At 43.1% G+C, this 15,803-nt stretch overlaps 2 protein-coding genes across 5 annotated transcripts; both read left to right on the forward strand.

The window, feature by feature from the left end:
- Nucleotides 1-183: 183 nt before the first annotated feature.
- LOC128430410 (protein mono-ADP-ribosyltransferase PARP14) lies at nt 184-5,290 on the forward strand. The gene is made up of 10 exons (XM_053416456.1): nt 184-517; nt 616-722; nt 904-1,626; nt 1,719-1,955; nt 2,214-2,435; nt 2,528-2,567; nt 3,047-3,652; nt 3,755-3,891; nt 3,992-4,172; nt 4,499-5,290. Exons 1-10 carry the CDS (start codon nt 229-231, stop codon nt 4,810-4,812), a joined length of 2,856 nt encoding a protein of 951 aa, XP_053272431.1. The 5' UTR covers nt 184-228; the 3' UTR covers nt 4,813-5,290.
- Nucleotides 5,291-8,012: 2,722 nt separating this feature from the next.
- Nucleotides 8,013-13,335, forward strand: LOC128430411 (protein mono-ADP-ribosyltransferase PARP14). 4 transcript variants are annotated; one of them, XM_053416460.1, is made up of 12 exons: nt 8,013-8,174; nt 8,273-8,388; nt 8,882-9,069; nt 9,202-9,375; nt 9,497-9,650; nt 10,050-10,112; nt 10,199-10,375; nt 10,468-10,650; nt 10,850-11,455; nt 11,557-11,693; nt 11,793-11,973; nt 12,334-13,335. In XM_053416460.1, the coding sequence occupies exons 2-12, from the start codon at nt 8,379-8,381 to the stop codon at nt 12,666-12,668; spliced, it is 2,208 nt and encodes a 735-aa protein (XP_053272435.1). In that variant the 5' UTR covers nt 8,013-8,174; nt 8,273-8,378; the 3' UTR covers nt 12,669-13,335. The 4 variants fall into 4 exon arrangements, with proteins under 4 accessions (XP_053272435.1, XP_053272433.1, XP_053272436.1 ...); XM_053416458.1 differs by having other exon boundaries at nt 8,882-9,375; XM_053416461.1 differs by lacking the exon at nt 8,882-9,069.
- The last annotated feature ends 2,468 nt before the right edge of the window (nt 13,336-15,803 follow it).

The raw sequence follows: 15,803 nt of genomic DNA on the forward strand, positions 1-15,803 counted from the left end.
TTTGGATTTGTAAAATCAAAAATAAAAATTTTGTATTTTTCAATTGGGAGATCACATAGAAAATTGATTAAATTTTCTAATCAACATCATCATCATCATCATCATCATCATCATCATCTATGCAATGAACAATAATCATTTTTATAACGTCTGCTCAACAGGACAAACAGGTTCGACCGAAAGCTGAACTGTAGCTAATTTAGTCCGTAGGGTGTGTTCTCCTGAGAAATGGAAATGAGTGGAAATGAAAGTGAAGGCAAAAAGAAACTCACTCAGGTAGGACTCAATAGAAGAGGGACAGAGTACTCACCAAAGAGTTTCCTGTGTTCAGAGTTGAGGTTTAAAATGGACGAATATCAATATCCATTGTTCTTTGAAGCCAAAGATCTAACGGACACAGAGATGAAGAAGGTCAGGATATACTTTCAGATAAGAAGACTTTCTGGGGGAGGTGACTGTTCCACACTCCAAGCCGTCAGAGGTGATGTCTACAAAATCTGCTTCAAGGACAAAGAAGGTGAGAAACCATTTTGAATTTAAATTTGCTACTTGTCGGATAAACTTTGCAGTTTGAGCGGAAACGCAAGTGTTTTGTTGGGATGTGGGACTTTACAGACCAGAAAAGAGTTTGGCAGAAGAAGCTTCACATGGTCTCTTTCGAGAGATATCTGATCATGAGCCAAACCGATTTATCACAGAAACCTGATCAGCCATTGATGCCGGTGAGCTGAATATAAACCTTTTGAAATCTCATCTGCTGCTGTCATGATCCAAGTAAACACCCTCTTGTTTGGCCCGACCAGTTTCCTGGACCTTATAATCCACATCCAAGATTGTGATGACTGTTGATACATAATTGTCACTTTCATCTAGGAAAACACTGCTTTTCTTTCCTTTGTTTAGACGTTTAAAAAACCCAACCCACAAAAAAGACCAATAGGCAGGTATGAACCAGCACCTCTAAGCCACAGTGACATGAAGAGAAACCTGAGTTTGAAGACTTTGAAGCTGCAGGGCGCCGCAGCTGTACCTCCAGATCTGGACCGAGTAAAGGAAATGCTCATCAATGCCAATAACGTAGCAAACTTCGGAGTAATTATCAGCTTCATCCCAGTGGGAACCAAAATGATGGAAGTTCGACTGGTGGGTTACAGGGAAAATGTGAACCAGCTGGTGAAGGTTCTGTGTGACTACCAGACGAACCAGGCCCACACACAAGAAAGACTGAACCTACCATTTCCTGAACTGGTTGACTGTTTGGATGAAGTCTTACACCTGATTGGCTTGAAACACACGGAAGTGAAGCTAAAAACCTCAACTACCCCAAATCCTTGTGTGCTCCTGTCTGGTCCCTGTTGTCACGTAGAGGAGGTGAAGCAGGCCCTGATCCCCGCTCTGGCCAGCCTGACATCAGACACACTAGTTCTAGACGGACCAGGGGCTCAGCAGTACTTCCAGGCAGAGGGAAAAGTATGCAAAGATCTAATTCAGAGTTCCTGTCAGGTCCTTATCAGGGAACATCCAGGTGTGAACTCAGATGAAAGATCTTGCCTCACCCCCGTCGAGAACATTGCAGCCAACCAAGCAAACCTGCAGATTAAGTTTGGCAAGTTGGAGAATCAACAGGTTTGCATTTTTTATTCCATTCTACTTTACCTCAACTTTAGAAGCAGCAATGCAACACTGCACAGTCATGATGTTTCCCCTTATTTCCACAGGTGAATGTGTTGGTGGTTCCCATGCTCCACAAGAAGCTGACTTCAACTAAAGTGGGAAATAATCTGTTGACTAAAGCAGGGAACACAATGCAGTCCAACTTTGACGCAGCTGCTGCAAAGTGTACCATCAACCCTGGAGATGTTCTGCAGGTCGCTGGGCCTCCATCTCTTGGCTGCAACAAGCTCTTCTTCATTGAGTGTTTGCCCTGGGATGGAGTCAGAGGGCGGAGTGTGCAGGTAAGAACTTGTAGAATACAAAATAACTTTATCGGTTAGGGCTAAAGATGGGAGCAAATTCAACATCCACAACTCAAGGGCAATGAAGTGGATGGAGGGAAAAAAGTTAAGACCTAAAACGTTTGTGAACTTACAGCCAGCGGAAAAAAAGGTTACGAATAGATGGGAGAAAATGGCAAAATAAACAAGACAGAGATGTGGACAGAGAAATGGTTCTTATCCTGATCTACAAAAACGAATCAACTTTTTTTGTCCCAGGCTCTGAGAAATGGTCTGAGGAGATGTTTGGACCTCTGTGTGCAGCAGGAATTGAGTTCAGTTGCCTTTCCAGTGATTGGACCTGGAAAAGCTTTAGGTTACCCACTCTGTGTTGCCATTGAAGCTCTGACTCAGAGCATTTACCAGTTTGGATCATGGGGAGTCATCGGTTCACTCTCCAACATCTATGTCGTCATTAAACCTTGTTTTCCGGACTCTGAGGTACTGACTATTGACACTTCGACCACTGTTAGTTAGACACATGCATGTTTTACTGCTAAGGAAGGGTTTCATATCAGTGTTTTTATCTACAGTGCTACCATGCTGTCTACAGATCACTCCAGGGAGGCCAAGGTAAACTCAACAGCTACTTTATAGAGGACGAAACATGACTTAAGTTCAAATAAATAACTGTATAAATAAATACAGAAATAAATGAATAAATGTTTTAAAGTCATCTCCACATTTATTTATTTATGTATTTCTGTGTCCATATCTAAATGAGGTAGGAGGTTATGTCCACAGTCTCAAGCAGGATCCAGGAAGCTGCAATCTATTCCTAGGACACCCAGCCCCCCCGAACCACCTCCCCCCTCACACACACACACACTCAACCGCTCAGAGAGTCACACGCAGTGAGATCAGAGCTTCTTACTGTGAAGCAGCCGCTCAGTTACTTTGTAAAACAAAGTGAAACACAGAGTTGGTCTCAGCTGCTCAGTGACCAGCTACTTCATGATCAGAACCGCACTGGTTGGTGGAGGGATGTGATCACAGGAAGGTGATTCTACTTTCATCATTGATTGATTTGATGTTGATTTTTGATCCCACAGTGTCACTGCCTCATAAAAAATGGAATCCACAAAGGTCTGTGACCGCAACGCCCATTATCTTCAGTACCAGCTTCTACACTCAGCAGTCTGTCTTCCTGTTCATGGGTCTTTGTGGTTGGAAAGTCTCAGATGCCAAGATGAAGCTGAAGCAACTGTATCAGGACCGGTGCTTGACTCATATCTTCACGGCCAAGGAGGTGGGAAGCCTCTCGCAGGACGACATTGTGTGTCTGCAGCAGCTGGTGTATAAGGAGGGTCTGAAGATTCTGTCTGTCCAGGGCAACATGACTGTGAGCGGGTTAAAAGATGGGGTGAACAAAGTGATGCAGATGATTAAAGAATCTCAGTTAAGCAACCTCAGGAGACAGGTAATAGTCACGGAGGAGGAGAATTTGCACAGTCGTGTGGCCTGGTGCATCCTGGGAAGTAGCGGCAACTGGGAGAGACTTCCCAAAACAGCCAATCACAGACTGGAACATAACAACCTAGCGGGAGGCATAATGGATGAGCAGGGCAACCAGTGGACCGTGGATTTGAAGAGGATGGAGGCCACAGGACAAGTTACTCGAGAGATAAGAAAAATAAAACGACTTGAGAATCGGCCGGGTGAGAGGATACAACTTGTATTCATCTAACCCTAATTCATGAAAGGGTTCTTTTGATTGAAAATCAAATATATAAAAAATGTCTCATGTTTTCAATTTCCAGACTTCACTCTCCCTCTGTACTGGGACAACATGGCTGCCGGGGAGGATATGAAGGTGGTTACCCTGCAGGAGTCGTCTCCAGAGTACCGATCAGTGGAGCAGGCCTTCAGACGAACTGTTCCAGAGGGCAGGATAAAGGTAGATGGTGTCCTCTCAGACAGATACAGCAGCTACACTAGTTTTTACATTTATGTAAATTGTCTTCACAATTTTTGCATGTATTTGTTTGTTTTTTAAGATTGAACGTTTGCAGAATGTCCACCTGCGTCGGGCCTATGAAGCGCAGAAGAAACACATTTCTGATAAGAATGCACACGAGGGCACCGAAGTGGAAAAGGTTCTGTACCACGGGACGACTCAGGACAACTGTGACGCCATCATGAAAACGGGCTTCAACCGGAGATTTGCTGGACAAAACGGTGCAGATCCTTTTGTATCCATTGCTTCAGCAGTGAAAACAATGTCACCGTCCTTAAATAAAAAGCAACATAGACATTTATCTGTTGGCTGTCATTGATTCTGCTATTGACAACACAGGTCAAACTTAAAGGAACATTTAGAGAGCAAGTTACCTATTTATAGATGTTTATAAAGCATCACATAAACAAATGTACTTTCTTCTAGAAAAATAAAGAGAGATGTGGCCAGCCACTAGGGGGCAATCTAGATATTTTGGCTTCACTTTTAAGAAGCTGTCATTTCGTCCAAAGTTTATTGTAAAGTCCTTGTTCTCTCTTATTCTCAGCAACTCAGTTTGGTGAAGGAACCTACTTTGCCGTAAATGCCAGCTACTCAGCCCAGCACATCTACGCCAGGCCAACCGTCGAAGGCTCACAGCGAATTTTCGTGGCTCAAGTCCTGACCGGCATCTACACTGTGGGCAGGAGGAACATGAAGGTGCCTCCTCCTCGTAACGACTTTCTGCCACATGACCGCTTCGACAGCGTGGTGAATAGAATGGACAACCCCAGCATTCATGTTGTGTTCCATGACAACCAAGCTTACCCAGACTACCTCATCACCATCCTGGGCACACAGGAGGAGTGTCGCGCTTGCTGACGCGCCTGCCCCTTTTCCCTGGTGCAAACCCCAAAAACCAGATGTTAAGGCAGAAAACTGGAGCTATGTGAAGCTGAGCCAGTCCCAAACACTGCAGTGTTTGCATCTTGTAGCGGTCACATAACATGTTAATCAGCTGATATCTCTCCTCTGTTCCTTTTAATGTCTCGAGTCTCAGATCGATGCAGCCCTCTGACAGCAGCAACCCCCTCAACAGCAAATTGTAGCTTTGAGTTATGTCGGCATATGAGCCTTTTTCCATGTGCCCCTTTTGAAATTTGAGCCCCTGCCCCTCTAAAGGTCTCTGCACAGCCGTGTTCAGGTGACCTTGATGGAGAGCTTATGCATTTAACATTTTAACTGTAGAATAATGATCAAGGTTTTATGTTTTTCATTTCTTCAGCGAGGAATTATGATGAATGATTTGGAGTTTGTTTTTAAAGCCATAGTTTCTAGCTGAATCTAAGCCTCAATAAAAGATGTTAAATCACTAACGAAACACTACAACTTGCATACCTTTGCAGTCATTGGGAATGTAACGGAAAATTCACTGACAGGTGTCTCACTGCTGTGGCCTCGACATACAAAGGGTGTATGCCCTTTATTCTGTAATGTTGTCTCACGACTGCTACAGCGGACGGACACAGCAGGTAGACACAGATGATGATTTCCTCTCTTTGTTTTCATTTTAAGTTTCCTGAGACGCCTCTATGTATAACTTCTAGCTTTTTTCGACTTTGGGTCAGTTCCACTTGGAGCACCCGCGCTTGTTGTGTTACCTCCACAGAGCTTCTTATTAAAATTACTCAAAGGCAACTCCAGTCTGAGAATCTCATTATTTCAACTCAAGATGAATTTCCGTCACAGTGTTGGGAAATGTTTTTTTGTGAAACCAAAGGCCTTCTCTTCGGCCTTCATTGGTAGTCAAAGCCTGAAACCACATGGTCTTTGTTCTGGGGCAAGCCTCCCCAACTCAGTCTCCCAGGGTGCAACATGTTCTCTTTGCTCTTGAGAAAGCCAAGGAACTCAGTCTCCCAGGATGCAGCAGGTTATTTTGTTTCAGACAACTTCACACAGAGGTGTGAAAAACCACAAGGGTCAACTCCTATTGGTCACTATGGCCCCATGACCTGTGAGGTCACCAGGCCAATATAAGGAGAGATCTCCTCTCTTCTACCTCTTTCCACAACTCTTCCAAGGAGTGAGGCTGCCGGCTCTTTCTTCTCCTGCATCTTCTCTTCCCATCTATGATGGGGCGCAAAGGTGCAGCTCCCAGCTCATCTCATCAAGGAGACCACCTCTCAAATCAAGCTCTTCCAAACTCCTAGCAGCGACTCGATGTCCTCCAGGTAAGATTCAACCATCACCTGAACTGCACAGCTCAACAGGACCACGACGGAAAACCTTACGACCAACCCGGAGACGTCACAGAATTGCGAACGAAACTGCAACTCTCTTATCCCCCTTTCGAAGGACTGGTAACATAATCTGGGCTTAATAATAATACTAGACTAAGCAAGACTGTTTATTTGATTCTGTGTGGTGTTTGATATAAGCTGTGATATTGTAGTTATAAGTTAAATGAAAGTTAATGCTAGTTAGGCTCGCCAAAGGCTTTCTCTCTGACTCTCTCATTATCTTTTTCCTTCCTTAGAAGGGTCGTGCCCTGAGGTAACTTTACCCAACTAAAGTTATGATTTAATATATATATTTTAAATATTAATGGTTTATATTTTATTTTGATAACCACATTTATTGAATGCCGAAAGGCACACCATCTTATGGTATCACTTTTAACACATTATTGCACAACATTTATGGTGCCCGGTGTGAGGCAGAGTACAGAAATTCATACTTATGCAATGTTAAATGTGTTTTTCATTTTTGGCCAATGCCAGAAATAAGTGAATTTGGAATTTGCAGTCTAGCCAAAGGTTTGAATTCAATTCCACTAGTCTGCCACTGGGGTAGACATTCAACCATATTTACAAAAAAGTGCATTGTGGTAAAATTTAATTTACTCATAAATTAAATGTAATTTATAATTAATTATTAATAACTACCATTTTAAGTCCTCATGATGTTGCGCTAAAATATTGTTGTCGTTGCTAATAATTGTAGTTGAATGTTCTTTGTTGAAATTTTTAAGAATTTCTTATAACATTTGAATATCACATATTCAATGTTAACTTGTTAAATGTGAAATTTCCTGTAACTGTTAAATGCTTTTAAATTAAGACATAGCGTGCCACTGTCCCCCCGACAGAGGGAATTTTACGTCTAGGGTGTGAAATAACCACTTTCCTAGGCGCTGCAGGCAGGAGCACCAGACTCACCTCGGCAAAGACAAAGGCAGCATTGAAGAGGAAGAAAATCCTCCCATGTTTGATGGCCTGGACTGAGGCAGGACCACATTACTGTACATGCCTGAATGAATCATGGATGGGGGGGTTTAAATACTGATCATCGGTGCACTGTAAGTTATTTCACATCATCATCATCATCATGTACCATCACTGGTCTCCTGTGGTGTCGCATCCACAACTTGCCAACCTCCAAAGCCCAGAGAGAGATCTGGCCTGGACATGTAGCACTCGTTTCAGCAGTGGTAGTTCCTGCCTAACACAAACATTAGTTTGCATATTATCAGGAAGTTATATGTTTAACATTCATTATTTTGGAATGTTTGAAAATGTCAATAATAAATTATAAAACTATTCTATCACAATCGTTATCCTAAACGCTGGAGCTCTACTGGCAAACATACAGAACACAGATACAATAACACCACATGAGTGAGAGAAGTATAAATGAAGCGACTACTTATTCAACTGAAATTGTTGAACGTGACTACATGAGGTTATATAATATTTATATAGTAACAGCACAAGTAGGACATCTGGTGGTCTGGTGTGGTAATGCTGGATGACGTCAGGTTCACACTCCAACTGTGTGATGGTATATCTTTGGATTTGTATGTCATTTTTCAATGGGTAGATAACATAGGAAATTTATTAAACTGACTAATCAAAATCATCATCATCATCATCATGCATGCAATGATCAATAATCCTTATTATTATTTCTGCTCAACAAGACAAACAGGGAAAAGTTCAACCGGAAGCTAAACTCTGGCTAATTTAGTCCGTGGGGTGTGTTCTCCCAAGAGATGGAATGTGAGTCGAAGTGAAAGTAAAGAAGAGCACTCAGGTGTGCCTCAAACAGAAGAGACTACTCATCAAAGAGTTTCCTGCATTCAGAGTTGTAGTTTAAAATGGACGAATATCAATATCAATTGTTCTTTGAAGCCAAAGGTCAGATAGAGACACACATAAGGAACGTCAGCTTCAAGCATAAAGAAGGTGAGAAACTGTTTTGCCTTTAAATTAGCTACTTGTTGGATAAACTTTGCACTTTGAGCTGAAACGCAGATGTTTTGTTGGGATTTGGGACTTTACAGACCAGGAAAGACCTTGGCAGAAGTAGCTTCACATGTTCTCTTTATCTTCTGAAAAAAGGCGTCTGACCACGAGCCAAACCGATTCACCTCAGAAACCTGATCAGCCATGGACGCCGGTGAGCTGAATATAAACCTTTTGAAACCTCATCTGCTGCTGTGTTGTGCAATAATGCATTAGACGTGATACTAGAAAATGGTGTGCCTTTCCGCATTCAATAAATGTGGTTATCAAAATTAAATATTGACTATTAATATTAAAAACTTAATATGAAATATTGCATTTGTCGTTCTGTTGGGCTGTGCAGCTCAGTTGCTGATTCTCCAGCAGGACATTGCGTCGCTGCTGGTCATTGGTCATGGGGCCCAGAGTGACCAATAGGAGTTGAAACTTGTGTCTCCAGTCGGTTTTCACACCTCTGTTTACATGTTGGCCGGAACTTCAGTTCACAAATACCATGTCCCAACAGCTGTCATGATCTGAGTAAACAGCTGATTGTGTGGCTGTTTCCTGGACCTTATAATCTATATCCAAGATTGTGCTGACTGTAATTGTCACATTATCTAGGAAAACATTGCTTTCAAACTCATAGGTTTCTTTCCTTCCTTTAGACGTTAACAAAACCGAAGTTAACAAACCCACACAAGAAAGTCTGAACCTACCATTTCCTGAACTGGTTGACTGTTTGGATGAAGTCTTAGACCTGATTGGCTTGGAACACAAGAAAGTGACGCTAAAAACCTCAACTACCCCAAATCCTTGTGTGCTCCTGTCTGGACTTCGTTGTCACGTAGATGAGGTGAAGCAGGCCCTGATCCCCGCTTTGTCCTGCCTGACATCAGACACACTAGTCCTAGATGGACCAGGGGCTCAGCAGTTCTTCCAGGCTGAGGGAAAAATAAGCAAAGATCTCATACAGAGTTCCTCTCAGGTCCTTATCAAGGAACATCCAGGTGTGAATTCCCCGGATGTGAGGATCAGCAACCCAGTCCCCAGCCTCACACCCAGGCCTTCAGATGAAAGATCTTGCCTCACCCCCATTGAGAACATTGCAGCCAATGAAACAAACCTGCAGATTAAGTTTGGCACGTTGGAGGATCAACAGGTTTGCCTATTTTATTCCATTCTACTTTACCTCAGCTTTTAAAGCAGCAATGCAACAGTCATGATGTTTCCCCATATTTCCACATGTGAACGTGTTGGTGGTTCCCATGATCCACAAACAGCTGACTTCAACTAAAGTGGGAAAGAATCCGGTGACTAACAATGACATCACTCTGATGGTCGTACCTGGGGTCAGGCTACACGTGGTGTTCGGTGACATCACTCATGAGACTACAGACGCAATTGTGAACTCGACCAACTTCAAACATCTCGAGTGTAAGTGAGAGCTGCTGATGCATCCAGACGCTGGAGGGACCAGGAAGGAGCTGTTATTTTGTAACGTGTCTTTTCGTAGGTCCACTGCTGTCGCACTGACAGAAGTATTTTAATGATTTATCAGATGAATTGTTATGAAACTGTATTGCATTCACTTGGGGAAAAAGAAAAGCATGTTTTATATGTACTTTTATATTCAAATTTAAAATACGTCCACTGTCTTGGTTTATGACCAGAAACTTGCACAACCATGACTAGCCTGGTTTGTATTCGGTTAACAACATCTTGTCAATGGCTTAGTGATCACAGCTAACCAGCTGTGCCTGAGCACTGCGTAGGTTCACAGAGACGGTAGCATGGCTATAGACACTTGTTCTATAATGACTATTTATTCCTCAGATGGTGTTTGCAAAGCCATTCTAACTGCAGCTGGACCAGTGGTGACGGCCCAAGTCAAAGCAGGTGAATAAAGATCCAGAAGTAATTTCCATTAAACATATATTTAATATCTTCAAAGTCATTTTGTCTCTTTGTTGTGTTATCTGCAGCAAAAGTGAACAGAGGATCAATTTTCAAAACAAAGGGAGGATCTTTACCTTGCAAAGCCATTTTACATGTGTGTGGACTAAAAGACGCAGGCCTCATTGAGAGTCTGGTGTGTGACCTGATTCTACATTGTGAGGCCTCTGGATACAGGTCCATCGCCATTCCTGCCATCTGTGCCGGTAAATATTGTGCAAGACAATGCACCACTCTTATTGTTGGTTTAATTTAAAAGTTTTTAAACTGTGTCAGTTAACACCACACCTTTGTGCAGGACAAGGTGGGATGAACGCTGGTGTCGTAGCACAGGCCATTCTCCAAGGGGTTAAAACTGCTGCATCGTCCACTCCCTTACGCTGCGTCACTGACATCCGACTCGTCCTGTTTGACAAAACATTCTTCTTGCTCTTCAAAGAGGAGGCGTTGAAGGTGTTTTCTATTGATGTGGTCGACAAAGGTGAACTTTCAGGAACAGCCATCTTCTTTTTGTGGTTGTTTTGTATTGTGTTATCAGGTTGTCGGTCAGTCCTTTCTTCCCTTTCTTGCAAAAAATGCACGTTGACAGAAACCGCACTGGTTGGTGGAGGGATGCGAGCACAGGAAGGTGATTTTAGTTTCATCATTAATTGATTTGATGGTGATTTTTGATCCCACAGTGTCACTGCCTCATGAACAACAGAATCCACAAAGGTCTGTGACCGCCAAGCCCAGTATCATCAGTACCAGCTTCGACACTCGGAAGTCTGTCTTCCTGTTCCTGGGTCTTTGGTGTAAGAACGTCTCAGATGCCAAGATGAAGCTGAAGCAACTGTACGAGGATCAGTGCTTGACTCACACCTTCAAGGCCGAGGAGGTGGGAAGCCTCTCAGAGGAGGACATTGTGTGTCTGCAGCAGCTGGTGGATAAGGAGGGTCTGAAGATTCAGTCTGTCCAGGGCAACATCACTGTGAGCGGGTTAAAAGATGGGGTGAAAAATGTGATGCAGATGATTAAAGAATCTCAGTTAAGCAACCTCAGGAGACAGGTAATAGTCAGGGAGGAGGAGAATTTGCTCAGTCGTGTGGCCTGGTGCATCCTGGGAAGTAGCGGCAACTGGGAGAGACTTCCCAAAACAGCCAATCACAGACTGGAGCATAACAACCTAGTGGGAGGCATAATGGATGAACAGAGAAACCAGTGGACCGTGGATCTACAGAGGATGGAGGCCACAGGACAAGTAACTAGAGAGATAAGAAAAATAAAACGACTTGAGAATCTGCCCGGTGAGAGGATACAAATTCAGCTAATCCTAATTCATGAAAGGTTTCTTTTGATTGAAAATCAAATATATAACTTTTTTTTAACTTTTTTTTTGATTTTCCAGACTTCACTCTCCCTCTGTACTGGGACAACATGGCTGCTGGGGAGGATATGAAGGTGGTTACCCTGCAGGAGTCGTCTCCAGAGTACCGATCAGTGGAGCAGGCCTTCAGACGAACTGTTCCAGAGGGCAGGATAAAGGTAGATGGTGTCCACTCAGACAGATGCAGCAGCTACATTAGTTTTTACATTTATGTACATTTTCTTCACAATTTCTGTATGTTTTGTTTGTTTTTTAAGATTGAACGTTTGCAGAATGTCCACCTGCGTCGGGCCTATGAAGCGCAGAAGAAACACATTTCTGATAAGAATGCAAACATGGGCACCGAAGTGGAAAAGGTTCTGTACCACGGGACGACTCAGGACAACTGTGACGCCATCATGAAAACGGGCTTCAACCGGAGATTTGCTGGACAAAACGGTGCAGATCCTTTTGTAATCATTGCTTCAGCAGTGAAAACAATGTCACCGTTCCAAAATAATGCAACATAGACATTTATCTGTTTATTGTCGTTGATTCTGTTATTGACAACATAGGTCAAACTTAAAAGGAACGTTTAGAGAGAAAGTGAACTATTTATAGATGTTCATACAGCATCACATAACTAATCGAAACCAAATGTACTAGATAAATAAAGAGAGGAGGTGTGGCCAGCCACTAGGGGGCAATCTAGATATTTGGGCTCCACTTTTAAGAAGCTGTGATTTCGTCCATTGTATCCGTGCTATTGTTACAGTTTGACGTGTTTGTTGTAAAGTCCATGTTCTCTCTTATTCTCAGCAACTCAGTTTGGTGAAGGAACCTACTTTGCCGTAAAGGCCAGCTACTCAGCCCAGCACCTCTATGCCACGCCAACCGCCGACCGCTCACGGCGAATTTTCGTGGCTCAAGTACTGACCGGCATCTACACCCCCGGCAAAAGGGACATGAAGGTGCCTCCTCCTCGTGACATCTTTCTGCCACATGACCGCTTCGACAGCGTGGTGGATAAAATGAACAACCCCAGCCTTCACGTAGTGTTCCATGACAACCAAGCATACCCAGACTACCTTATCACCATCCTGGGCATCAAGGATTGGGAGTGCAGCTTGCGGATGTTACTGGGCCTCACGTAAAACCCTGACCCTAAAAACCAAATGCTAAGGCACTGGAGCAATGTGAAGCTGAGCCAGTCCCAAACACTGCATTGTTTGCATCTTGTCGTAATCACATAACTTGATATAACGTAATCAGCTGATATCTCTCCTCTGTTCCTTTTAATGTCTCGAGTCTCAGATCGATGCAGCCCTCTGACAGCAGCAACCCCCTCAACAGCAAATTGTAGCTTTGAGTAATGTTGGCATATGAGCCTTTTTCCATGTGCCCCTTTTGAAATTTGAGCCCCTGCCCCTCTAAAGGTCTCTGCACGGCCCTGTTCAGGTGACTATGAGGGAGAGCTTATGCATTTTGCACTTTAATTGTAGAATAATGATCAGGGTTTTTTGTTTTTTCATTTCTTCAGTGAGGAATTATGATGAATGATTTGGAGTTTGTTTTTAATGCTTCTATGCACTTTAACAGTTTCTATGTGAATCTAAGCCTCAATAGAATATGTTAAATCACTGACGGTGAAGGAAACACTACAACTTGCATACCTGCGCAGTCACTAGGGAATGTAATGGAAATTCCACTGACTGGTGTCTCCCTGCTATGTCTTTTAGACTTTGGGGCAGTTCCACTTGGACCACCCCTGCTTGTTGTGTATTCTCTGCAGAGCTTCCTAATAAAAATACTCAAAGGCAACTCCAGTCTGAGAATCTCATTATTTCAACTCTCCCGATGAATTTCCATCACAGGAACATGTCACAAAACCATGTTTTATTGTTTTCGATGGTTGCATTTGTTCTGGTACACGTTTATATAAAGAGTTGTCAGAACACTAACTAAAATACAACAGTTTAAATGTCTTTGTTGTTGCATAGCAGGGCTACATTTTCTAGTGGAAAAGTTAAAGTTGCATTAATCAGTATTCTGTAAAGGAAATAATAGCATCAGTTTGGTTGATAATATTCACAGACAAATATCCAACTGAGCTTTTCAGCCTTTAAGTCTCATTATTTTGAAAGGAACATTTACTATCTGATATTAGAGGTCTTATCGATTTATTAATACAATAACATATTTCTGTTTAGATATTTTGGGACAAGACAAAACTATTTCAATTACCACATTGTGTTATAAATGCTACCTGTTATAAACCTAGAGACTATATTATAGGTTTATATTCTGGCTAAAATGTGGGTGAGTTAAACGATGTGGGACATCAGGGATTCTGTGGCGTCCCTCAGGGCTGGATGGTGATGGACGCCTGGCCGGAGACCTGCCTGAGAGCGGGACAGTCCAGGGTGACCATCACTCTGGTGGAGCCGCTTCTCTGGGGGACAAAGTACTCGGTCCAGGTCAGAGAGGAGCCTGCTGGGATCAGACTGAAACCAGGGAACATTCCAGTGTTACCAATAAAGCCCCAAAAAATCTAAACAAGGAACCGAACATAGCTGTAAACAAGTCTTAAATAGAACATGACTCATCACTTTACTGTTATCGCACACATTTGGTTCCGCTTTTGCTCAAATTGTTTATACGCTTGCACTCAGATGTGTTGTGGCTTGGCCTGAGAGCTCACCTGTAATATTTGGACTTGGGCGCCATGACCCCGGGTCCTTCCATGCGAATGTAGACGTCGTCCAGGCTGAAGGTGAAGGGGTTTGTAAACTGGACCCTCGCCATCATCTCTTCATTGACTTTACCTCCACCGGGTACCTGAAGTACACACAGGAACAAAAACAACACAAACAATTGAACAAATTCAACCTTAAAAAAAAAGAAAACATATAATAAACGGTGCTTCTCAGTGCGTCAAGCAACTTAAAGTGAAACTCGGCCTGGCAGGACATGTACCCCCAAATAGATTTGTGGGGAAACGTATTATTTCAGACCTGAACGATGACTTTGGGGTTGTGCAGGGTGACCACTTTCATGGTGGTGACGATCTGGCCGGTCTCCTCGACCTTCCCAGTAAAGATGAAGTGAAGGTTGGCCTGTTCCACCAGATGCTTCATGTACTTCTTTGACTTGACGTCCACCAAGTTTTAATACTTTCTCCAGCTGCGTGTGGCTGCAGAGGGCGCTGTAGCTCAGTTGAAGCTACCTGGTGTTGCTTTGAGTGTGACTAAGTATATTCCTGTTCTGAAGTTAGATAAAGAGAAAAGGAGGGGGTCACTGACCTTCAGGAAACTTGTACTGGTCGGTGATATCGCGACTGGTCAAGTCTCCAAGAGCTTTGGTCAACACCATTCGGCCGACGTGAGTCCGGTTCACTTTGACTGGCTCCATGGTCCCGTCTTTCCTCCGGGAGTAAAACACCACGTCGCTGTTGACCTGTAGGAGGAAAACACCACAAAACCTCAGAATGCCCACCCAACAGAGGGAATTTTACGGCTACAGTGTGAAATAACCACGTTCCTAGGCGCTGCAGGCGGGAGCACCAGACTCACCTCGGCAAAGACAAAGGCAGCGTCGAAGGGGAAGCAAATCTGCCCATGCTTGATGGCCTGGACTGAGGCAGGACCACATCTGTACATGCCTGAATGAATCATGGAAGAGGAGTTTAATTACTGATCATCGGTGAGCTGGATTTAAAGCCAGCAGATATTTCACATCAACATCATCATCATCATCATCATCATCATCACGTACCATCAGTGGTCTCCTGTGGTGTCGCCTCCACAACTTGCCAACCTCCAAAGCCCAGATGGGAGATCTGGCCTGGACATGTAGCACTCGTTCCAGCAGTGGTAGTTCCTGACAAACACAAACATTCGTTTACATATTATCAGAAAGTTATATGTTTAACATTCATTATTTTGGAATGTTTGAAAAAGTTCAACAGTAAATTAATAAAACCATTCTATCACAATCGTTATCATAAACGCTGAAGCTCTTCTGGCAAATATACAGAACACAGACACAATAACACCACATGAGTGAGAGAAGTATAAATGAAGCTACAATAATTCCACCGAATTGTTCAGCATGACTACATGAGGTTATATAATATTTATATGTATCTGCAACAGCACTAGTAGGACATCTAGTGGCCTAGTGTGGTAATGCTGTAGGACTTCAGGTTCACACTCCAACTGTGTGATGGCATATCTTCGTTTTGGAGTTGTATGTATTTTTTCAATGGTAAGATCACATAGGAAATTGAT

The sequence above is a fragment of the Pleuronectes platessa genome, chromosome 23 (assembly GCF_947347685.1).
Source record: "Pleuronectes platessa chromosome 23, fPlePla1.1, whole genome shotgun sequence".
NCBI lineage: Eukaryota > Metazoa > Chordata > Actinopteri > Pleuronectiformes > Pleuronectidae > Pleuronectes > Pleuronectes platessa.

Bases quoted from the DNA above. Each gene is read 5' to 3' on its own strand.
- LOC128430410 (XM_053416456.1), top strand. From the start codon at position 229: ATGGAAATGAGTGGAAATGAAAGTGAAGGCAAAAAGAAACTCACTCAG. The intron at 2,436-2,527 runs GTACTGACTATT...TTTTATCTACAG, and splicing joins CTTGTTTTCCGGACTCTGAG to TGCTACCATGCTGTCTACAG. The intron at 4,173-4,498 runs GTGCAGATCCTT...TCTTATTCTCAG, and splicing joins GAGATTTGCTGGACAAAACG to CAACTCAGTTTGGTGAAGGA.
- LOC128430411 (XM_053416458.1), top strand. The intron at 10,376-10,467 runs GTAAATATTGTG...ACCTTTGTGCAG, and splicing joins CATTCCTGCCATCTGTGCCG to GACAAGGTGGGATGAACGCT. The intron at 11,974-12,333 runs GTGCAGATCCTT...TCTTATTCTCAG, and splicing joins GAGATTTGCTGGACAAAACG to CAACTCAGTTTGGTGAAGGA.